General features: G+C 45.5%; 1 protein-coding gene across 1 annotated transcript; it reads right to left on the bottom strand.

Annotated features, from left to right (window-relative positions):
- Positions 1 to 20,971: 20,971 nt before the first annotated feature.
- On the bottom strand, positions 20,972 to 24,137 carry LOC311228038 (beta-1,3-galactosyl-O-glycosyl-glycoprotein beta-1,6-N-acetylglucosaminyltransferase 4-like). Its single transcript, XM_084313935.1, has 3 exons — positions 24,089 to 24,137; positions 23,613 to 23,683; positions 20,972 to 22,591 (listed from the first exon to the last, which is right to left on the bottom strand). Exon 3 carries the CDS (start codon positions 22,588 to 22,590, stop codon positions 21,289 to 21,291), a length of 1,302 nt encoding a protein of 433 aa, XP_084170061.1. The 5' UTR covers position 22,591; positions 23,613 to 23,683; positions 24,089 to 24,137; the 3' UTR covers positions 20,972 to 21,288.
- Positions 24,138 to 24,658: the final 521 nt, after the last annotated feature.

The following is a 24,658-nucleotide window of genomic DNA, read 5'->3' as shown; positions in this document are numbered from 1 at the left end:
ACACCCCGAGCTAGCACTATGCGTGCGTCGGGACACAACCACATCAATGAACAGGCTATTTAGACCTGTCATTGAATCCCCAAGGCGCCATGGGGAACGACAAGAGGGGTGTGATACTTCCTAACTCCAACTCTTTTTAAAAGAAAAGAAGGAAGCACCAACAGTATGTATCCCAGTCTACACAGCCGGGGGTAAAAAACTTTCACATTTTTACATCCCACCACCCTCCCATAGGAAGGAAACGGAAATCCCCAGAGAGACTTCCCACGCGAGCTGTACAGATTGAAAAGAATATATTGCACCTTGAGCCATGTAAAAGTTTGGTTTTAGGGCTCTCCGGGGAGGAGGCACTGAACCCATACAGACTCAATAATCGAATTGAATCGAATACACACACAATAGAGTAGGACTCCTTCTTGAGGTTCCACTCACCTTGACACTCTGAGGAGGAGGCTCTGTACTCTGAGGAGGCTCCCTCACATGGAAGGAGAGTCCCAACTCACAGAAGGCCCGAATAGGAGCTTCGTGAGGAGGAGCCCTGACAACCCCCTGAAACAGATCCATCATATGGACCTGAACAGCACACGGAAGTCCTACCAACAGAGACGCGCACAGTGACGTACTCTATGGCGGGGGAATTTCTGCGGTGCACACGCCCAATATTCCAGGGCGTGGGACCAGGAAACCCCCCCCCCCCCCCTCACCCTGTAACGTGCCGAACCGCAACATGACAGGAACCTTGAAGGACAGGTGGGTTTACCCCTGACCAACAGAAAAAAGGGGGAGAAAAGGTTACCAGTTCACCCCTTTACGACCCCACACCCATGATACGATGTAATGACAAAAAAGCAGAGCAGTCATAGTCAGCTCCATGAAGCGTCTAACAGCTTCACACAGCGCATGTGCCAACCTGCTATCTGATTTTTACTAAGGAAAAAACACAGAATAGAGAGGGCCCTCTCAAGAGCCCCGGTATCAGACTTACACATGTGCTTCTGTGGCCAGCCCAACCCAGTTGTAGGTCACACGACACACAACCCATTATCACCTACAAAAAATGGCAAAAACACTCTACAGAGGAACGCCGTTTTTCATAATGAGAGAATACACAATTCTCGGTTAGTATCGGCCACAGGCCTTGCTAAGCACACACGAAAAAGCGACCAAACAATCTTTTCTTTAGGAAAATAAAGTTTCTCAAGCAGTTAGCACAACCCCAACAACTAAGCTAAGGGTTACATCGTATCCCTACCACACAGTGACACAATATAGTGTAACAACATGTCTGAGAGGAGGATGAAGAAGTCCCCAGGGAACCGGGGGGAAACACAACCCTCCTACTTTACCCTTAATACGGCCAGTTAAACAGGTAAACCTGTTAATATGTGAACACACTGTTCATTGTCATTACAGGCTGAGAAAAGAATCATTCTTTACTCATATGTCACTAAGCATAGCTTTATACTGTAGGTTAGTTTAACCCTGTCATGTACGAAGGTCTAAGGACCACACAGAATAACAACTGGAGATGGCTGCACATGAGCAAAAGCAGCCTCTCTCAGTAAATGCGTTTCAAAACAATGTCCCAGGTAGGTAAAAAAGACACAACACAAGACGTTTTCCAAATAGTAAATTATATATTGAATGGAGGTAGGGATTTAAACCTCCTCCATGGTGCACAGGGAAAAAGGTAGGGGAGGACAAACAAGACATACATATAAGGCAACTCAAGCCAAGATAGACAAACCTTGAGGCTACCGTACTATGTGGCCGTGTGAACATCAAAGAGCACACGGTTCCATACACAATGTGCAGAAAAGGCTGGCACAATCATCAGTCCATCAGGTCTATGGCAATAGGGCTAACTGCATATACATACTCGCCCACATATTATATGAATATACATATATATATATATATCCACACGCAGTGGCAAACAAAGGCAACCTCATACACGGTGGTCACTGGAAAGTGACACAATGAGGCGCCCCGACGTGTGTGTGCTGTCAGCTACTTGTGCACCCGTCCCTCTCGATGTGATTGCCATCAGCTGTCCCTCATTAGGCAATCAGCACCCTTCAGTGTAGGGACGGGCAGCACCTGACAGGAAGAGAAGAAGAGATATCATTAGCTCTCATGTTCACACACACACACACATACAAATGATACTAATCTGATGTTCACATGGTCTTCCAAATACAGTAATAATGATAATGACCAACCCACGTACGTCACAAACCCCCTTAGTTGTGAGTGCACGGTACAAGAACACACATGATGTTTCTCAACACAACAAACCAGATCATTTTCACATCTGTAATAAACAACCCGATTTGCATGGAGAAGCTAAATACTAGTGACAAGACAATTCACACATAACTGGCATTGTATCCTAAATGTAGTGCAGCAACACACGTTTTGGAAAACATCGTTATTTACAAAACATTTAGAAGGGAAAGAAAGAAGAAGTGTACAAGGTCTGGTCAGGACCTTGCCTACCGGGAGCGCAGATCAAGTGAATTGCAGTCTCTAACATGGCACCGAAGTAAACACAGCCTCCTGTGTTTGATGACACGGGCAGCTTGCTGCTCCAACCCGCCGCTACGGTGCTCCTTGTTGACGCAGTCCTCGCCGGTCTGGCTCAGGGCAGGTTCGACGAACATCCTCTGTCAAAGATGACGTCGTAGTCAAGAGTGTTTAAAACATGTTATAGTCACAGCACGTTCAACAGTGTAGCATTAAGCTAACGGCCGCCTCGGCCGATAGCAGCAAGCTAACGTTTCCTAGCTTAGCCTAGGTAGGCCACAACTAGCACGCAAGCTAACGTTTCCTAGCCTAGTGACACAACAGGCTAACGCCGCAGCTAACAGCTGACTGGCTAACAGTAGGCCACAACTAGCACGCAAGCTAATCAGCTATCACCTGAACCTGTACACAATGATATAACAAGCCACACTTAGACATGCCACCGTTCTGAAACCCTCCTCACTGTTTAAGAGAGAAGAGAAACGAGACGTTAACACAGTTTTACAACGGTGATTTTACCAACATCCGACGGGGCCAGCACAATTCCCATCTGGGCTGTAGCTGACTTGAACACGGATCTTCCGCTAACGAACATCCATGCCCATATTTCCTCGTGAGGGTATACTCTCATGTGTATATGAAAGACGGGGCCACACGGTGACAGAGGAACATCCACTCGTCCAGAAAACACAGGGATCACCAGTGTTACTGGTCATGGCCCACTAGTTAACTATAATGGGCTTCAGACCAAGGTCCTCCGCCGTTGCCTAAGAGGCTGAACAGAAGGACCCTAATCTGGGGCCGTTTTGGTAAACATTGTCAGCCAGCCCCCATAGCACTAACAGACAAGCGGAGCTCGCAAGCAACATTACTCACCAACCTGGAACCCACCGCTTCTCACAACAGTCGGTGCGTCACTACAGTCCAGCTGCACCGTCGGAGGGTTTCACCCCGTCCAGCCGCAGCAAGGAGGACTGTAGTTGGGAGGCATGCAGCGGCGTGACTCCCAATACGAAAACCGATGGAGGTTTTTAGAATGATCACCATCTTCCAGACACTCCAGTACGAAGACAATATCGCCGTATTTTCTCGAAAATAGTGAGAGAGAAAATAAAGATATGATGTCAACGTATCTCCTTGTTCTTCCTTTCCTCAGAGTAAATATTTTTCTCCACGTCAAGTGGGCATGTGAGCAGCACTTAGCTTGTGATGAAATTTGAGAAGGAGATGAGTGTGTGGTCCCATCCCTGCTTATGTAGGTAAGCGGATGGGGGTGTGGCCAGATGAATGCTGGCATGTAAAGGTACATTTTGAAATGTATTCAGTGTATATACGCTGAAGCGAGATATATGCAATAGACGCTGAGCGGAAGCTAGTATGACACAGAACTGGCTGTAGTGTGGTTGTGAAAGGGTTCAAGAGAAAATCCACCATAAAACAGAATTGCGCTATTCCAATGATCTTGGACAGTTAATTCAATCTGTGAACAAAGACATTATTATTTTATTTGTTTAACCTTTATTTACCCAGGGTAGGTTCTCTGAGCACGGATGCTCTTTTTCAGGAACGCCCTGCTTCACATTCACACAGTTCCATTCACACCTGGGAGCTGCCCAGTACAACCACAGTCTGACACCTGGGAGCTGCCCAGTACAACCACAGTCTGACACCTGGGAGCTGCCCAGTACAACCACAGTCTGCCACCGTTGGCCACTGGAGCGGTTGGGGGTTAAGTGCCTTGCTCAAGGGCACTTCAGCGGTTGGTGTTAAGGGTATGGGCGAGAGTTATTCATTCACTTCCCCAGGCCGGATATTTCCTGTCAGTCCGGGGGATCGAACCGGCGACCTTCCGGTCACAAACCCGCTTCTCTAACCTTCAGGCCACCGCTGCCCTTTCACTTGACCAAGTTGGCCCATTGGAATATGAAATTAGTCACCAACTTTGTTGGCTCAACCGATTGCTGTTTGAGCTGTTACATCCAAATGAGTGTTATTTATAATTAATTATGTATGGCTTACAGCTCTGAATCAGAAAACGTACCCGTGTCCCAGTAAGATCCCCATAATTACTGTCAGGGGGTCCTAGGAGCGCCCAGGAGGCCTCTTGATGACATCAGTATTGACCGAAGAAGACAACTGAAATGTGCTTTGTGTGGAGTAGATTTCAGTTGTTGCCTTAGGTCAGCTTGTACAGACGGGCGCTTGACCCCATTGACTTTGCATTGGTTTGTGGCTAACTAGCCGCAAAATCGGCTAACTAACCGTCTCAAAATCATACTCAAGTAGAAGTCAGAGTATCTGGCTAAAAACACACTTGAGTAAAAGTAAAAAAGTTTCTACTTTTCTGACTGTCTATTCTTCTGATAGCAGGTGTTTAATCAAAGATCCCCGCTTTCTAGTGTTGCACAAGGACCAATCAGCATGGGTATGGGCGGGTTCATTTTCCATTGATGGGGATTTGATTGGCTGTTTTTAAATAAAGCGCGGCCGCAGGATTAATAACGTTAACGTTAGTTCGGCCAGAGAAACAAATATACAAATTCAAATAGTTGGACCTGCGAGATCTGTACTTTGTAGGTCTGCATTTTAAATGTAAGGAGTCAAAAGTATGTTTTTCTTCTCTGAAATGTAATTGAGTAAAAGTACAAGTATACAAACCTAATAATACTCGAGTAAAGTACAAATCCCCCAAAACAGTACTTAAGTATTGTAACGAAGTACAATTACTCAAGTACTTTACACCCCTGGGTACAGTAGATGTGATACCTAAGTGGGATGGCATCACTGTCCAAGGCGATCAACTGACTCCACTGGGACTTTGTCCAATGTTTTCATCTCTGCGTGACAAACAGTCTTGGGATGTGAGGCAGAATGTAATCCAGTGGGGGAAGTAATAACCAATAACCAATGGGTGAGCTCCCTGTTGGCGTCTTTCATCTTCCAGCAGACACAGAAGAAAACACAAACGCCACGTCTCTGGAGGACTTGGCGGAAGCTGTTGAGACACAGGAGATGACACAGCACCTCTGTGGAGGGAGGTAGTATTAATGAGAGTGGGGGAGGAGAAAACCTCAACTCAACTTGGGACCCCGTCCAAAATACCAGGCCAGAGAGAAAGAATGATGCTTATTGTCCATTGTATACCTGCAGATAGACAGACATGCACGGGGTGGGGGGTGGGCGGGGGGGCAGAGGTTTCATGTTCGGATTTCACCTGTTCCCTACGACCCCTCCTCCACGCCGCAGGACAGCATGACTGGAGCTTATTGTCAGGAGCCAACGCATCAGAGACAGGCTGGGGGGGGCGGGGCCACTGGTGACTCCTCCCCCTCTGTCCACCTGACTGACACCTGCCATTCAATCAAAAACACCTTTTAATTACCAATGAGCCTCATGCTGCAGATGACTGACACACACGCACGCACACGCACGCACTCACACACGCACGCACACACACACGCGCACACACACGCACACACACACACACACAATGACATGAATTACACACGTGATAATAATGTAAATCCCATGCATTTCCAATGGGTTTTTGGAACACCTGAAGTGATTTGTCATATAATGTTCATGGTATCACATGTTAAACTGTTAATAATAATATAATGGTCATAATTTACCATCACATACTATAGTCATATTTGGCTCATAATGCAGTTATTGTGTTTTAGTTATAAACCTGTTAAGCTCTGCTGTCCTCGTCATAAATCGATCAATACAGACCGTATTAATTAATGTTGTGTTTCTTTTTCAAATGTAGCCAAGAGTAAAGACCCTAACCTTGTCAAAACAGCAGTAAAAGTGTATATTTTCAGCACTACTTTTGTTTACCAATGATAGAAAAGAAAAACATTTAAATAAGAGTTTCTCTGAATAATGTGAATTCTCTGTGCATTGCATCGGGAAAAAGGTGAGTAGTCTAGAGTTTAGAAATTACTAAATCCAGATTTAATACTGCCATTTGAAAGAGGAGATTTGGGCGGCTGAGTGGCGCAGTGGGCAAGGTGCTCGCCACTAACGCAGGAGACGCTGGTATCGAGCCCAGCTCTCTGCGTTGCTACCGGCTTGGCCGGCCGTCATACTAACACGATTGGCAGTGTTAGAGGGTGGGAAAGCCGGTGGGTGGGGATTGGACGTTGTGGACAGCGACTCCTACAGGTTGGTTGGGTGACGCCGGTGCGGAGGGAACAGGAAGTATCGGGGGCAGCGTGAGCCTCCCACGTGTTACTCCTCGCCACTGAGACTTCGAGCTGCTGCTGTGAAAAGATGCGACAGGCTGCCTCCTCGTGTACCGGAGGGGACACGTGATGCAAGGCTTCTATCCTCACTACAGCTGACCAGTGGGAGGCATAGTCTAGCAACGTTCAAGACAGGGGAGGGAAGAATTGGATAATACGAAATTGGGATGGGAGAAAAATTGAAAATAAGGAGAAAAAGTGGATAAAAAAAGAAATTAGATTTGGCCCTATCGATAGATGTATGACTTGGCCATAATACGGTCATTTATAGGCCTGATATTCTATATTCAAATGCATTATAATTCAAATTGCATGTGTCCGGATGGCAAAATTCAGTACTGTATCTACAAGAAACCATGTAAATAATCTGCCCTTTATTCATTTGCTTAGATTCTTTGTACACTTGATCTCAAGAAGGTGCTGAAATTCCTCCAAACCCAATGTTAGCATGGTGTTTTTCACCGTCAAAGATGCAAAGAAGAATTCTAATTTATATTCTCCTTTGTTTCATCACAATTTACTCAAGCATAGTAACAGATACAATACAATATCTGACACTGGGAATACATTCCCTGAGGTCCATAGATGTCCCTAGATACCAAGAACATGCAAATGGCCTTGTAGAAGTGAAGCAATCTTCCATTTACTTGGGCATGTACATTTAGGCAGATTTTCTGAAAATAGGGCTCCGGCTTAACACATTGCCCGCCGGGGGTTATGTCCATCTCATACCCCTCTCTGCTAGCGCTGTAAGCCTATGGAGATGTTTACTTTCTTTGCAGGGCTATAACTTTTTAAATTGTATTGCTATATTGACATTACTATGGCCCATTCAACATCAATTATCTATCGTTAAGGATGTGGGAACGTTATACTTTTTCATTCATACATTGTTGTGTTAATACCTTCTAGAATATAAGTATGTTTTTAATCTTTTCTGCTGTAATTCCAAAAACGCTATAGTTATAGGCCCAAACACATTATATAGATTATCGATTGCCGTTTCCCCCCATACACGCTACACCAAAAAACTCAAATGCATATGATCGGTATACATTATGCCTCATCATGCGCGGAGGAAAGGGGGGGGGGGGGGGGTCGTTTATAATTCCCCGATCATCATCAGTAACTGCTTTATGTAGGTTGGGCGGATATATTGATCAGATGGTTTGCAAACAAGGAAATGCACAATCGGGTTGAAAATAACGTTATATTCCTCTTACCGTGGGCCAATGAGACTGGCGGTGAAAGATCCCAATTATATGACGCAGATCGCCTAGGTCCATTTCCGGTTTGTATGGCGCAATAAACGCCGAAATCATATAGATTATTAAGTTTAGAAAGCGATCCATATGCACTATAGTGTTTGTCAGGAGTCCCGTACGACTTTCATCGATGCACTGATGGCACTTCCTGTTTGCGAGTGTAACTCGCCCGACCATCCACCAGGCGGCGGTAACATCTAAGGTCCAGCTGCAGGACCGGGGGTGGGTATATGAATTATGAATGCCATGGCGAAAAAATGAAATTTTGATCTCAAAAACGCTGTACAGCGATCCTGGCAGACAATGCATGGCGGCCAATAACGCTGGACAGAGTTTTTTGGCGCTGGAAGTGTTAACAGGTTAAGTTGTGATTGAAAATTAAATGAACATTACAGTATGCAAGCACATGTGGAACCCTATAAATCACATTGGAAACACGTGTAATATGTGGAAAAATATGATGTGAAATATGATCTCCTGTGAGAGCTTTAACTCAATGGGGGCCATCCACGTAATATTACACGTTTGCCCGACAACCGCTGGGTGCCAGCCACGTAATATTACGTTTTTGGTTCGTTTTTCTTTTTTTTCGATATTATCCCAGATCATTCCGATATAACACTCATATTGACCACCGTATAAAACGGGAACGTATTGATGAAAAAAATATTTCTTTATGGCATATTGAACATGAAGGTTCACTGTCAATTGACAATGACATTGGATACATAGCTATAATATAAAATATAGATTTAGCTCTACAAACAACGTGACACACAGTGAAAACTTGTAATGAAAAGCTGGCCTTCCTAGAGTGGGGCCCGTCTAATAGCTGCCACTGATTGAGTTAATATACAGTATTGATGCATAAAATACACCTACCATCCAGTGATGTGGGAGATCTGAGCAGCTTGTATCTCTACTGTCACATTTCTATAGACCACTACACTTCCGCGTTACATTGAAATCAAGGAGGAGATTGCGGGGGGGTCAAATGAATGGATGTGGACGAGAGCCGTGATGGAAGTGGTTGCCGATACGGCTGTGGGGGTGCTAGAGACATGATCGAATAGACGTTTATGCGCCTCGCTCTCCTGAACACGGCGTGACCCATAACTAATCGATCAGAACTAAATCGGCAGAGAAAAAGCCCATTTTAAAGCACCTATTCCGCTTGGACATGCGCAGAGTGCCCATGGAGTCTGGACGACGCGAGATGACGCTCGAATGAATGTGGACCGTTCTATCAGAGGGGGGAGCTTCGGTGGCCAGCCGAACAGGATAATGAAAAAATTATCCCACTAAATGGCCAGACGTGTCTTATGGCGACATCTACAATTACCTCATTGAGTCTCCAGGTAGACTAATGTTTATATTTAAGTGCAGCGGTCTGTAGCCACTTACATGGCCACCGAAGCTCCCCCCTCTGATAGAACGGTCCACATTCATTCGAGCGTCATCTCGCGTCGTCCAGACTCCATGGGCACTCTGCGCATGTCCAAGCGGAATAGGTGCTTTAAAATGGGCTTTTTCTCTGCCGATTTAGTTCTGATCGATTAGTTATGGGTCACGCCGTGTTCAGGAGAGCGAGGCGCATAAACGTCTATTCGATCATGTCTCTAGCACCCCACAGCCGTATCGGCAACCACTTACATCACGGCTCTCGTCCACATTCATTCATATGCACCCCCCGCAATCTCCTCCCTGATTTCAGAATCCCGGAAGTGTTATGGTGGTCTATTGGCGATGGGAAAGGGGGAGGTTCCTCTGTAAACATCTCTACAATCCAATTGACCAATCTCAAACCCGCCCCTTTTTCTTGACCCTCTGTTAATTGACCCTCTGTCAGAGGAAAACAACAGTTGTGATTGGAGGTTCAAGAAAAAGGGGCGGGGTTTGAGGTCAATTAACACCATCTCAGCCACCTGTGACTCCAGGTAAATCAATACTACCTGCTTAACCCTTTCACTACCACACTACAGAAGGTTAACCCTATCACTGCCACACTACAGAAGGTTAACCCTTTCACTACCACACTACAGACGGTTAACTCTTTCACTACCGCACTACAGAGTGAAAGGGTTAACCTTCTGCAGTGTGGTAGTGAAAGGGTTAACCTTTTGTAGTGTGGTAGTGAAAGGGTTAACCTTCTGTAGTGTGGCAGTGAAAGGGTTATACCCTGCTCAGCAACACAAGGGCTTTGGTTCTGGATACGTTGCTCATCTGAGTCTAATTGTGTAACACAAGGAGGGTGGCTCACTGATCCCAAACCTTAAAGGGGAACGCCACCCAAATTCCAAGAATTCCAATTTATTTCCACGTCCGAGGAAAGTTCATGAGCCTCTCTCTCTCTCCCTCTCTCTCCCTCTCTCTCCCCCTCTCTCTCTCCCTATCTCCCCCTCTCTCTCTCTCCCTCTCTCTCCCCCTCTCTCTCCCCCCCTCTCTCCCTCTCTCTCTCTCCCTCTCTCTCTCCCTCTCCCTCTTCCCCTCTCTCTCTCCCCCTCTCTCTCTCACTCTCTCCCTCTCTCTCTCACTCTCTCTCCCCGAAGCCAGAAAGCCCACAAGTCAGACTCAAACCTGTCATCAGCTATACCACCTGAAGCTTCTCAGGCTGCAGATTAAAATGTATCTTCATGTTGTAGACCCACAGAATGCTGGACAGTCTCCTCCCCACCGTATGTATATATTCTCTGTTAGGATCTGTGGTAACAGTACTGTATATTTGCATATCGTATATGTCACAAATGTAACAGTACTATATACCTGTATCTGTATGTCATGTATGTCATGTATGTCATAAATGTCACTATGAATTGAAAATGGGGGGGACCCTGATGTAAACAAGACGAAAGTCTTTCTCTGGTCTGCAACCCCTTAACAATTGTGTGTATTGAGCCGTACTGTAGCCTACTGTACCCATTCTGCAACCTGTTAAATAAAGTTTTCATTCATTCATTTATGTTTTACAGTGTTTTCAGTTCCGAAACAGAAGAAACACCCGTACTCCTCCTGGATGTTAAATATATTCAAGGAAAAATATCTAAGTCAGTAGCAATATTGTATAAATGTAAGGATATATTAAACTACAAAGCCTTGCACATAATTTACTGCTCACTTATACTTCCTTACATTTCTTACTGTGTGGAAGTATGGGGGTCGACATTTAAAAAGACAGTAAATCCAATAGTCGTACTGCAAAAGCGGGCCATTCGGAACCTTTTCAAGGCTGGTTACTATGAACACACAAATCCATTCTTTATAAAGTCTCATATTATGAAATGTAATGATTTGGTTTACTATAAAACTATGCAAATAATGTACAGAGCTAAAGCAAAGTTACTCCCAGATGGGGTGCAAAGGTTTTTTTCAACACATGAAAGAAAATATGATTTGAGAGATATTTGTAAATTTACTGTTCAGAAAGCTAAGAAAGCGATTAAAAGGAGGTGTATTTCTATTATTGGGGTTAACTTGTGGAACAATGCGGATATACAGTTAAGAATGAGTAATTCGATTTTGGTTTTTAAGAAAAAGGTTTGTAAAGCTATTTTTGAAAACTACAAGGGTGAATAAACACTGTTTTGTTTTCTTTTTTTTCTTTTAGAATACTGTTTTGGAATCTACGTTTTTGTATTTTTTTGTAAAGCTAAATTTTGAAAAACTACAAGGGTGAATAATACTGTTTTGCTTGCTTTTTTCTTTTCTTTAGAATACTGTTTTGGAGTAAAAAAATTATTTTAAAATGTTTTGGTAAGAATATAGGACAGGCACATATAAGCACTATGCTTCAGTCTGTACCTTTTTCAGTCACTGTAAATAATCAAATATTGATAAATGATGATGTATATTGTACTGTGTGTGATGATGACTGAAAAAAATAAACTACTACTACTACTACTACGACTTGGATTGAGAACGGTGCAGATTCTTAAGACATTCCCTTGGACAAGAGAAGACATGTTCGAATGCTTCTTTTAAACCTTTCACTGCCACACGACAGAAGGTTAACCGCACGTGTTAACCGCACGTTCACGCCAACGTTCACACGCACAATACACGCTCACCTAGGATTTGACTTGATTCAACAACAAAGCAGTCGGGGCAATGTGGTTACACTTTACAAAGCTAGATATTGCAATATTATATATTATATATATATATTAACTAATTGTTCTAAATAAATAATAATGACAGATTTTTTACAACTGAGGTAGGTAGATAAAAAAGATTTTGACTATAAAGTACTGAGGAAAGGTACCGTTGGATACCGGTATCGGTTCAAATGTGAACGGTACTGACGTCACACTTTCGTTTTTGGATTTGAGAGAGTTGTTCATGTCATAGGAATGTCATCATACATAGGAATAACATGTATGGGCGGCTGGGTGGCGCATCAGACATTGCGCTCGTCACCAACGCAAGAGACACCGGGTTCGACTCCGGCTGTCGACGTTGCCTCTGGCTTGGGCCGGCCGTCATACTGGCTCAATTGGCAGAGTTAGCGGGTGGAAGTCGATGGGTGGTAATCTGGACGTTGTGGACAGCGACTCCTACAGGTCAGTTGGGGGACGCCTGCACAGCAGAGACAGGAAGTGGCGGGGGTAGTGTGAGCCTCCCACACGTTACTCCTCACCAATGAGTCCGCGCTGGCAGGTGAAAAGATGTGACAGGCTGCCTCCTTGTGTATCAGAGGGGACACGTGATGCAAGGCTTCTATCCTCCCTACGACCGACCTGTGGGGGGCATATGCGAGCAACGTTCAAGACAGGGGAGGGGAGAATTGGCACAACGGAATTGGGATGGGAGAAAAATTAAAAAAGGGGAGAAAAAGTGGATAAAAAAAAAGGAATAACATGTATGAATTCTTAAATGTGGCGTGGTTCCTTTTTAATATCACATTGTTGGGTATTTCATACGTTGCCTGAAATGGGTGTGGTTTATTCAGTGTGCCCAACATTTCAATTTGAATTCAAGCATTAGCTGCTCCTTGACCGTCATATACTTCTTTCAGTGTGGTCGGCACCGTGGGCCCCTCCCTCCATCAACCAGGACCCCTCCCTGACCAGACCAGAGTGAAGGTCAATACCAACGCAACGGTGGTTCGAGACCAAGACTTTACTTTGAATGATGCGATCTTTGGCAGGAAAGGGATTAGCGGTTTGAACACCATTCTTTTTTTTACGAGAGCTGGTCATTTTTGTTATTATCAAATTACGTGTTTTACGGCGTTCAAATTCACGGTCAAGAACTACACTACACATACTTTATTTATATTATTTATTTTTGTACATGTTTCCACTTTTAGTTTTAGGCTACGTTTAGACGAGCGTTTTGTGAACAGAAACCGCAAAAGTCGTCTTGCGGTTTCACTTTTAATTTTGCGTTTAGACGAGCGTTTTGAGGTGGAATTCTCTGTGCAGACGAGGCTGTAACGACGGAGCACCGCTGTCACACGATTGGCGCATATGTCACATGACGTGCTGTGAAGACCCGCCCTACTCTGCCTCTGATTCGCAGACTGTGGATGGGGAATGTGATTGGACCAAAGCAGAGTCACTCACAGACAGTGGGTCCACTCACGCCGCGGGACAGATTCTTGTGTATTTAACCCTTTCACTGCCACACGACAGCCGGTTGTGTGATAGTATGGGGTTAACCTTCTGTCGTGTGGCAGTGAAAGGGTTAAAAGTACTGCTATAACGCTACGTTCAGAACACAGAACGGCGCGGGCCAGTCGGGCACCTGCTGGCCCTGTAATTGGAATGAGTACACTTTAAATCCTTTAACGAGGATCCATTGGAGGGCAAGTCTGGTGCCAGCAGCCGCGGTAATTCCAGCTCCAATAGCGTATCTTAAAACTGGACTGATTCTTGTGTCTTTAAAAGTACTGCCAATGTAGCCTTCAAGTGATCTCCGTTGATATAGTCAGACATACTTGCTTTGTTTACGTCTCGGCTACTGGCGCTTACCTGCTACCTGTTACGTAAGCAGTAGGCGCGACCAGAGCCGTGACAACCCTTTCGTCATCGTTTTAACAGATTTATACGGTTTGATAGTTTAGACGAGAGCGCAAAGGATTTGCGTTTCTAGGAATTCCACCCTGAAAGGTAGTCTCACTTTTTTGCGGTTTCACCCCGTAAAAACGCTGTTTCCGTATAAACGAAAGGCACATCCGTAAAAATATTTTTGCGGATTCACCTGCTAGCGTTTCCGTCTAAACGGTTAATTAAGCAGTTTTGTGTCGTTTTTGTTGCAGAGGTAGATAGTGATTATTGAGATATTGTTTCCGTGTCTGTTTTGGTCCAGAAAATGGTTCTCGGTTGGATATTCTAGTATAGTAGTATTCTAATGAGCATGGGGGCTAAATGATCACGTGTTTCACCGGTTGTAGAGCTGCAGTTACACCTGCCTTGTTGTTATGGCAAACTACTGCCATTGAATGAAACAGATGAACTGGATTCTCATGCAGAGCCTATTTTGCGTCACACTCCCCCCATATATCATCAGCAAGACGGCATTGTTTCAGTCACATGACATTCATTTTTTTAATTCATGAGAAGTGAATGTCATCTATGTGTGTTCTAAGCTGCACCCCGTCGACACTCACCAGCGTGGAACCCTGGAAGGAACCCTGGAAGGAACCCTGGAAGGAAAGGGCACGGTGGTGCATCATGTCTGGATGGAGGGTAGTGGTGGGGCTATGCACACGGAGGTCTTGCCACATGAATGAGAGACATGTTTCATTATGTGCTACTGTTAAATCCAATGGCGCACGCTACAGTGAAGCCAGTGTAGTTTATGACATGAATTGAGCAAATGGTCAAACATAACATTCTAAGTTATAGACAGTGGCCCGCTGTTTCAAGCTTTAAAAAAATATATATATTATATAAACACATCTCCAGTAATTAAGTCAGGTAAGAAGTTACTCATTTGACACCTCTAGCGTCACCTTGTTTAAAAGTCCCATTCTGAAAGACAACACCTCACTAAAGATTCATTTCAAGTGCCAATCCATTCATCCAGCCAGGCAGGCAGGCAGGCAGGCAGGCAGGCAGGCAGACAGGCAGGCAGGCAGGCAGGCAGGCAGGCAGGCAGGCAGGCAGGCAGGCAGGCAGGCAGACAGGCAGGCAGGCAGGCAGGCAGGCAGGCAGGCAGGCAGGCAGGCAGGCAGGCAGACAGGCAGGCAGACAGACAGGCAGGCAGGCAGGCAGGCAGGCAGACAGACAGGCAGGCAGGCAGGCAGACATGCAGGCAGGCAGGCAGGCAGGCAGGCAGGCAGGCAGGCAGGCAGACAGACAGGCAGGCAGGCAGGCAGGCAGGCAGACAGACAGGCAGGCAGGCAGGCAGGCAGGCAGGGAGGCAGGCAGGCAGGCAGACAGGCAGGCAGGCAGGCAGGCAGACAGACAGACAGGCAGACAGGCAGGCAGACAGACAGACAGGCAGGCAGGCAGGCAGGGAGGCAGGCAGACAGGCAGGCAGGCAGGCAGGCAGGCAGGCAGGCAGGCAGGCAGGCAGGCAGGCAGGCAGGCAGGCAGGCAGACAGACAGACAGAGAGGCAGACAGGCAGACAGGCAGGCAGGCAGGCAGACAGGCAGGCAGGCAGACAGGCAGGCAGGCAGACAGACAGACAGACAGACAGACAGGCAGACAGACAGGCAGACAGGCAGGCAGGCTGTCGCGATGTTACGTGCCAGCGCCCACTGCTTCCGTACCGCGTCACTGCATCATATCGTCCTGGTAACTTGTTCAATAGCTTTTGTATAAAACACACAACATGCTGATCAGATTTCGACCTGCCTCAGCATTGGCCCCCCGGTAACACCACTTTGAGTCATGTCTTGCGGGCATGAAGGGCTGCGGGGAGGGAGGGAGGGAGGGAGGGAAGGAGGGAGGGAGGCTGGGGGGGGGGGGGGGGGGGGGTAGCGGTAGCCATTACTTTCTTGGCCTGTCAGAGGCGGACGGTCTCCCCCTCCCCGGTGCACTCCCTCCAAGGCACTCGCTGCCAGCGCTCGGGAGTCGGGGTGTAAGCGGCCTGAGTTACGGTGGCTCGTCACCCCCCCCCCCCAGCACACACACACATTTGATGTATATTAGTCCTGTGCCGAGTCATCAGTCTCTGGATCCGAGCCTGGAGCCATAGAGGGGATTAAAACATCACTTTGTCTCCAGAAGTGCAGTTAGACGGCAGCGCTGCACCCGCTCTGAAAAAACACCACGGCCCACTTTCTCAGAGCTGAGCAGGGCCGTCCTTCACACCCGCGCCGTTACCAGCGGTCCATATTGTTCTCTACTGTATTCTGTTTAAAATAGGCCTCCGCGGGGGAACCCGACAGCTCTATTAGAGCCTAGTCGCCGAGTTCATTGACTGGACAGGTTGCAACAAGTCAGCCATTATTCTTATAGAAGCCAGAGCTCGTTAGTAAAATGGACACGAGGGTTTTAGATACATGAGGGTTTTAGATACATGAGGGTTTTAGACACATGAGGGTTTTATATACATGAGGGTTTTATATACATGAGGGTTTTAGATACATGAGGGTTTTAGATACATGAGGGTTTTAGACACATGAGGGTTTTATATACATGAGGGTTTTAGACACATGAGGGTTTTATATACATGAGGGTTTTATATACATGAGGGTTTTAGATACATGAGGGTTTTAGATACATGAGGGTTTTAGATACATGAGGGTTTTAGACACATGAGGGTTTTATATACATGAGGGTTTTAGACACATGAGGGTTTTAGATACATGAGCGTTTTAGATACATGAGGGTTTTAGATACATGAGGGTTTTAGATACATGAGGGTTTTAGATACATGAGGGTTTTAGACACATGAGGGTTTTAGATACATGAGCGTTTTAGATACATGAGGGTTTTAGATACATGTTTTAGATACATGAGGGTTTTAGACACATGAGCGTTTTAGACACATGAGCGTTTTAGACACATGAGCGTTTTAGACACATGAGCGTTTTAGACACATGAGCGTTTTAGACACATGAGCGTTTTAGATACATGAGGGTTTTAGATACATGAGCGTTTTAGACACATGAGCGTTTTAGAGACATGAGCGTTTTAGAGACATGAGCGTTTTAGAGACATGAGCGTTTTAGAGACATGAGCGTTTTAGAGACATGAGCGTTTTAGACACATGAGGGTTTTAGATACATGAGGGTTTTAGATACATGAGGGTTTTAGACACATGAGGGTTTTAGATACATGAGCGTTTTAGACACATGAGCGTTTTAGAGACATGAGGGTTTTAGACACATGAGCGTTTTAGACACATGAGCGTTTTAGATACATGAGTGTTTTAGATACATGAGGGTTTTAGACACATGAGGGTTTTAGATACATGAGTGTTTTAGATACATGAGGGTTTTAGACACATGAGGGTTTTAGATACATGAGTGTTTTAGAGACATGAGGGTTTTAGACACATGAGGGTTTTAGATACATGAGGGTTTTAGATACATGAGGGTTTTAGATACATGAGCGTTTTAGATACATGAGGGTTTTAGACACATGAGGGTTTTAGATACATGAGTGTTTTAGACACATGAGGGTTTTAGATACATGTTTTAGATACATGAGGGTTTTAGACACATGAGCGTTTTAGATACATGAGCGTTTTAGATACATGAGGGTTTTAGACACATGAGGGTTTTAGACACATGAGGGTTTTAGACACATGAGGGTTTTAGATACATGAGGGTTTTAGACACATGAGGGTTTTAGATACATGAGCGTTTTAGATACATGAGGGTTTTAGATACATGAGCGTTTTAGACACATGAGGGTTTTAGACACATGAGTGTTTTAGATACATGTTTTAGATACATGAGGGTTTTAGACACATGAGCGTTTTAGATACATGAGGGTTTTAGATACATGAGCGTTTTAGATACATGAGGGTTTTAGACACATGAGCGTTTTAGATACATGAGGGTTTTAGACACATGAGGGTTTTAGATACATGAGTGTTTTAGACACATGAGGGTTTTAGACACATGAGCGTTTTAGATACATGAGGGTTTTAGATACATGAGCGTTTTAGATACATGAGCGTTTTAGACACATGAGGGTTTTAGACACATGAGCGTTTTAGATACATGAGGGTTTTAGACACATGAGCGTTTTAGATACATGAGCGTTTTAGATACATGAGGGTTTTAGACACATGAGGGTTTTAGACACATGAGCGTTTTAGATACATGAGGGTTTTAGATACATGAGGGTTTTAGATACATGAGGGTTTTAGACACATGAGGGTTTTAGACACATGAGGGTTTTAGACACATGAGCGTTTTAGATACATGAGGGTTTTAGATACATGAGGGTTTTAGATACATGAGGGTTTTAGACACATGAGGGTTTTAGATACATGAGCGTTTTAGATACATGAGCGTTTTAGATACATGAGGGTTTTAGATACATGAGGGTTTTAGATACATGAGGGTTTTAGACACATGAGGGTTTTAGACACATGAGGGTTTTAGACACATGAGCGTTTTAGATACATGAGGGTTTTAGATACATGAGGGTTTTAGATACATGAGGGTTTTAAGATACATGAGCGTTTTAGACACATGAGCGTTTTAGATACATGAGGGTTTTAGATACATGAGCGTTTTAGATACATGAGGGTTTTAGACACATGAGCGTTTTAGATACATGAGGGTTTTAGATACATGAGTGTTTTAGATACATGAGGGTTTTAGATACATGAGGGTTTCAGATACATGAGCGTTTTAGAGACATGAGGGTTTTAGACACATGAGGGTTTTAGATACATGAGCGTTTTAGATACATGAGTGTTTTAGATACATGAGGGTTTTAGATACATGAGGGTTTTAGATACATGAGCGTTTTAGATACATGAGCGTTTTAGATACATGCACGTTTCAGACAATAGCCCAAAGCCAAGGCCTCTGCAGTGCATCTAGATCAGTCATAATTATTCAAAGCCCAGGGGATCAGTGAACCCGGACATATCATCTTCACAGTGTATCGACCAGTGTTTGTCACTTCTTCTCGTAAACATACAAAAACAGTCAAACGTCTAGGGAGTAATTAATGAACTGTATTTGGCTGACGCTTATCGTTAAAAACCAAATACAAGCAGTGCTTGTAACATATAGAGATCATACTTTTATTTAGAAATAAATAAATCATCAGAGACCACAACTGTCCACATTCATTTTGCTTCTCTCACCGTCAAACAGGGAGCACTGCCATCGTGGCACTGCCGTGACGGAGCCGGTGAGGATGATACGATGAGTGTCTTTGGTACCTCAGGTTTTCATGACAAGAAAACAGTGTCCAACACTGTGCCCATGTAACAGAACTGGCACAACATATACACAGTATACGTCTGCGTGATTAGGATGCACCTTCTTTTCTTTTTTAAATCACTTAGTAGTGCATGATCATTTGATAGTCATCATTATGTGACATACAATAAATCCTCTGCAATAGTCATCATTATGTGACATTAGGGCTGCAACGATTAGTCGACATAATCAACGACGTCGATCATAAAAACTCGTCGACGCAGAATTTTTGCATCGATTAGTCATACATTTTTTTTTAAAAAGTTTATATAATTTTATTTTTTTGCACTATACCTATCTTTGTGAAGGTGGCTTCTCAGCTCTGGTCCAGCTGAAGACAAAGCAGAGGAACAGATTGGACATTGAGCATGACCTCAGAGTTGCTTTGTCTACCATCACCCCAGACTTTGAGACTCTTGTCAGGAACAAACAACATCCCCAGTTATCCCATTAGTTCCCTGGGATGTTAAGCTAAGAAGTCTGCTATATATTTTTTAAAGTTATTTAAACACTTCCACTTTAATTTGTATTATTTAATTTATTTATCTTGTTATGAGTGATTGTTGTATTGTTCAAATACATTTTGATTTAAAGTTGCTTAAGATCCAAATTCAAATGTTTCATGAGTCATTATTTTAATTTGCTATGGGATCATCATGTTATGTTAAGTTAACTGTTAAGGCAGAGGGACTGGACAACAGGTGTGCAGACTTGAACATGTGAGGTAAAACATGCATTGGGGAAGGAGCCATGCCCACAGGAAGCAGAGATTGAGGGTGTGACAAAAATAATCGTTAGATTAGTCGACTAATCGAATGACAAAAATAATCGTTAGATTAGTCGACTAATCGAAAAAATAATCGACAGATTAGTCGATTACCAAAATAATCGTTAGTTGCAGCCCTATGTGACATACAATAAGTCCTCTGCAATAGTCATCATTGTGTGACATACAATAAGTCCTCTGCAATAGTCATCATTATGTGACATACAATAAGTCCTCTGCAATAGTCATCATTATGTGACATACAATAAGTCCTCTGCAATAGTCATCATTATGTGACATACAATAAGTCCTCTGCAATAGTCATCATTATGTGACATACAATAAGTCCTCTGCAATAGTCATCATTGTGTGACATACAATAAGTCCTCTGCAATAGTCATCATTGTGTGACATACAATAAGTCCTCTGCAGAAGTCATCATTGTGTGACATACAATAAGTCCTCTGCAGAAGTACACTCTACAGCAGAGATAGGCACTTTTCTTTTAGTTAAGTTAATCGGTGACACAAGTGGGTTTATATGGAAAGGGAATTTTTCTATTGAGCAAGTGCAATATTCCGCCACTGAAGGAGAGAGCAATCGTCTATCTCTGTCTAGTGACAAAAATAAACCCAGATGGTAAATGGCTGCATTTTTATAGCAGCTTTGATCCAAAGCGCTTTACACTTTGTTCCTCACATTTGATTCACTCAAGACGTTCACACACCGACGGCGGAGGAGGAGGAGAGTGGAGACCACGCAAGGTGCCCACCTGCTCATCGGGAGCAGTTAGGGGTGTCTAAGTGTCTCGCTCAAGGACACTTCGACACGCTGCCCGGGGAGGAGCGGGAATCGAAACCGGGAACCTCCGGATTACTAGGTAGACTGCTCTAGTACCTCCAGCAGCACGTTAGCGCTGTCTCTCCTGTTCACTCCAGCAGCACGTCAGCGCTGTCTCTCCTGTTCACTCCAGCAGCACGTCAGCGCTGTCTCTCCTGTTCACTCCAGCAGCACGTCAGCGCCGTCTCTCCTGTTCACTCCAGCAGCACGTCAGCGCCGTCTCTCCTGTTCACTCCAGCAGCACGTCAGCGCCGTCTCTCCTGTTCACTCCAGCAGCACGTCAGCGCCGTCTCTCCTGTTCACTCCAGCAGCACGTCAGCGCCGTCTCTCCGCTTCTCCTCGAGCTTCTCCTCCAAGCATTTCAAGAGGACGGGGTCAACCTTGGGGTCAAACTTGTTGGCAAACCAGTGGCCAAAGTTCAGCAGCCAGTGCAGCTCGGCCGCTCCGTAGATGCAGACGCTGCGCATGTGGGCGCCCGTGCACGGCGGGTACAGGGAGCCCTCCAGGTAGTTCCACTTCACCAGCCGCGTCTTGCTCTTCAGGTCCGACACGTCGGGGTGGGACCGGGGGATGTGGCCCGGCACCCCGGGCACCCGCACCAGCGTGGCCCAGAAGTGCTCGTCCGGCGAGTACGTGTCCACGGACCAGGCCAGGAAGTCGCGCGCCGTCCGGCTGCCGGCCACGTGGCTCACGAACTCCCGGGACAGGACGAAGTAGGCGCTGCCGGTGAACACCTCGATGCCGTGCGGCGCCGCATCCTTGGGCCGCGCGGTGCGGACGGGCAGCCGGCGGTACTCGTACGGCACGTCCTTCAGCTCGTGGCGGAAGCGGAAGCGCTGCTTCTTCAGCTCGCTGGGCCGACTGGACTCCAGCATGTTGCTGCCGTTCAGCCGCCGCAGCGCCGACACCAGCTCGCGGTTCGACCGCAGCGGGAAGTCCTGGCCGCACAGGTTGATGACGTACCTCCACTTGACCTCCGACCCCAGGAGGTCGGAGAGGCAGTTGAGGTCGGCGTTGAGCCTGGTGATGTGGGCGTACTCCACAGACTCCAGCTTGGAGGCGACGAACAGGTTTGGAAGACAGCGAGCCAGGTTCCTCACGGCCGCGATGAAGGCCGGCGACGACTTCTGGTCGTAGTGCACGCAGTAGACGTTGTGCGGCGCGTAGATGGCGCGGAGGATGCGCTCCACCATGGGCGCGTTCTTGTGCACCACCAGGGAGTAGGCCAGCGGGAAGCGCCGCTCCTCCGCGGACACGGGCAGCTCGTCGTACCCCCTCGTCGCGGCGAAGCGCCGACAGTCCGAGGTCAAGGAGACGATGGCGTCGTCGTCCAAGTCCACGATGACCTTCCTGCGGATCTCCAGAGCCTTGCCGATCTCCACCGGGTCCAGCTGGTAGACGGCGGTGCAGTTGATGTCGTACCTGCGGGCCTGGCCGGCAGAGGAGCTGGCGCTGATGCCATAGGGCTGGATGTAGAAGCTGTCCCTCACGGCCACGCGGACCAGGACCAGCTTCAGCAGACACACGGTCAGCAGCGACAGGGAGAACAGGACGCACTGGTACCTGGGTTTATTTAAGAAGGGGGCCCATCGTCTCTTCATCCTGCAACGTGGAACAGAAACCACAATAATTAGGGATGTCCGATATTATCGGCCGATATCGGCAGTAAAATGTGATATCGGAAAATATCGGTATCGGTTTAAAAAAACAATAACAATATTTGTTATATATATCCAGTGAAATTATTAGTTACCTGAAATTATTCTGTTTTTTGGGGGGGGGGGAAACCCTGCATATATCGGTATCGGTTGATATCGGTTGATATCGGTATCGGAAATTAAGAGTTGGACAATATCGGAATATCGGTATCGGTAAAAAAGCCAATATCGAGCATCCCTAACAATAATCCTTCATCCATTCCGACTTGTATATTATAGACGAGCTAACTAGACAAGACAGCAGTGTAATAATTACAGACGTTTGGTCACATATAAGAACTCAAAATCACTCACACTTTAGAAGGGAAGTGAGTTATTACCATAATGTATATATCAGTACACATTATAAAACACTAATAATAAGTGTTTTCATATCAAATATCCAAAGCCTATCGCAATCAAGTTGTAGGTGGGTCTGTGCCTTTTCTGGTCCATTAATCAATATCAAACAACTGATTGCAAGTGTCTTTGGCAAGTACAGTAAGACTGTTGGTGATAACACTGCATTGGTATTTGAGAAACAATACATCTAAAGTGACTATGTTGTATTAATGTGCAGGAGAACAATAATACGGAGAAAATAATTGTATCCGACAACTACGGCAAATAAACTAATCAAAGGTTGTTACTATTTGTGACTAAAAAGGCTAAGTGTTTCTTTAGCAGTCTAAAACATTATTCTGTAATTACTTGCTATGGGCTAACTTGAGTTATTATTTCATGAACGGTTTAGGCTGAACTTTTCCAACAACTTTAAAAACTTTTTGGACATTTCAATTTACAAACGAACCATTACAGCATTACTAACTAATGTATACAGATACACTAATAATCTGAACAGTGTTTTAAGAGACAGCTGAACTCAGTGGAGAGAAGGATGTTGGAATAGAAGGCAGACAACATACCTTGCACTCTAAAGATGTCTTCGAGATTCTGTCATGTGCCATCAAGAAGTTCTCCAGTCACGTTGGGTAACCTGGTGAAAAAGATAATCATATTAAGAAAAACAAACCTTTTCTGATGAACGTTGTGTGTATAACAGGTTATTAACGCCAGGTCTGACAGTGAACCAATAGGGTACTCTAACTGTAACCATGGAACACGTCTTTAGATGTAAATCAAGAGCGCGGGTTATCAATTCGGTCAGTTTGGATCAATAAAAACATTTTAAGTTGGTAAGAAAACGTCACGCTAAACCGGTAAGGTTGTCAAACGATTCAAAGAACCAATTGGCTCAATCATAACTTTTCCAGACATTTTAATTCTCAAACATACGCGATGTAAATAAACCAATAATCAGCTGTGAAATAGACTCGATATCTGCGGGTTGGTGTGTTTTCCTGTCACGAGACCTATAACCTATAATTATAAACCTTGTTACCACGTCGTCCGCGGAAAGATCCACTTCGATTATTGAGCGCAGTCATGAGTCCTGTGTGCGTCCAGCGCGCAGACTGGAGAGAGAGAGAGAGAGAGAGAGAGAGAGAGAGAGAGAGAGAGAGAGAGGGGGGGGGGAGGGAGGGAGAGAGAGAGGGGGGGAGGGAAAGGGGGAGAGAGAGAGAGAGAGAGAGAGAGAGAGAGAGAGAGGGAGAGAGAGAGAGAGGGGGGGGAGAGAGAGAGAGAGAGAGAGAGAGAGAGAGAGAGAGGGGGGGGGGGGGAGGGAGAGAGAGAGAGAGGGGGGAGAGGGAAAGGGGGAGAGAGAGAGAGAGAGAGGGGGGGAGAGAGAGAGGGGGGAGGGAGAGAGGAAGAGAGGGGGGGAGGGAGAGAGGAAGAGAGGGAGGGAGAGAGAGAGAGGGGGAGAGAGAGAGAGGGGGGGAGAGAGAGAGGAAGAGAGGGAGGGAGAGAGATAGAGGGGAGAGAGGGGGGACACAGAGAGAGAGAGCGGGGAGAGAGAGTGAGAGGTAGAGAGAGAGAGAGAGAGAGGGGGGGGGGAGAGAGAGAGAGAGAGAGG

The sequence above is a fragment of the Notolepis coatsorum genome (genome assembly GCF_963971535.1).
Source record: "Notolepis coatsorum genome assembly, chromosome: 1".
Lineage (NCBI taxonomy): Eukaryota > Metazoa > Chordata > Actinopteri > Aulopiformes > Paralepididae > Notolepis > Notolepis coatsorum.
The sequence above is the reverse complement of the archived record's forward strand: the minus strand, read 5'-3'. Positions and strand labels throughout refer to the sequence as shown.

Coding starts and splice junctions, on each gene's coding strand:
- LOC311228038 (XM_084313935.1), bottom strand. CDS start 22,590: ATGAAGAGACGATGGGCCCCCTTCTTAAATAAACCCAGGTACCAGTGC.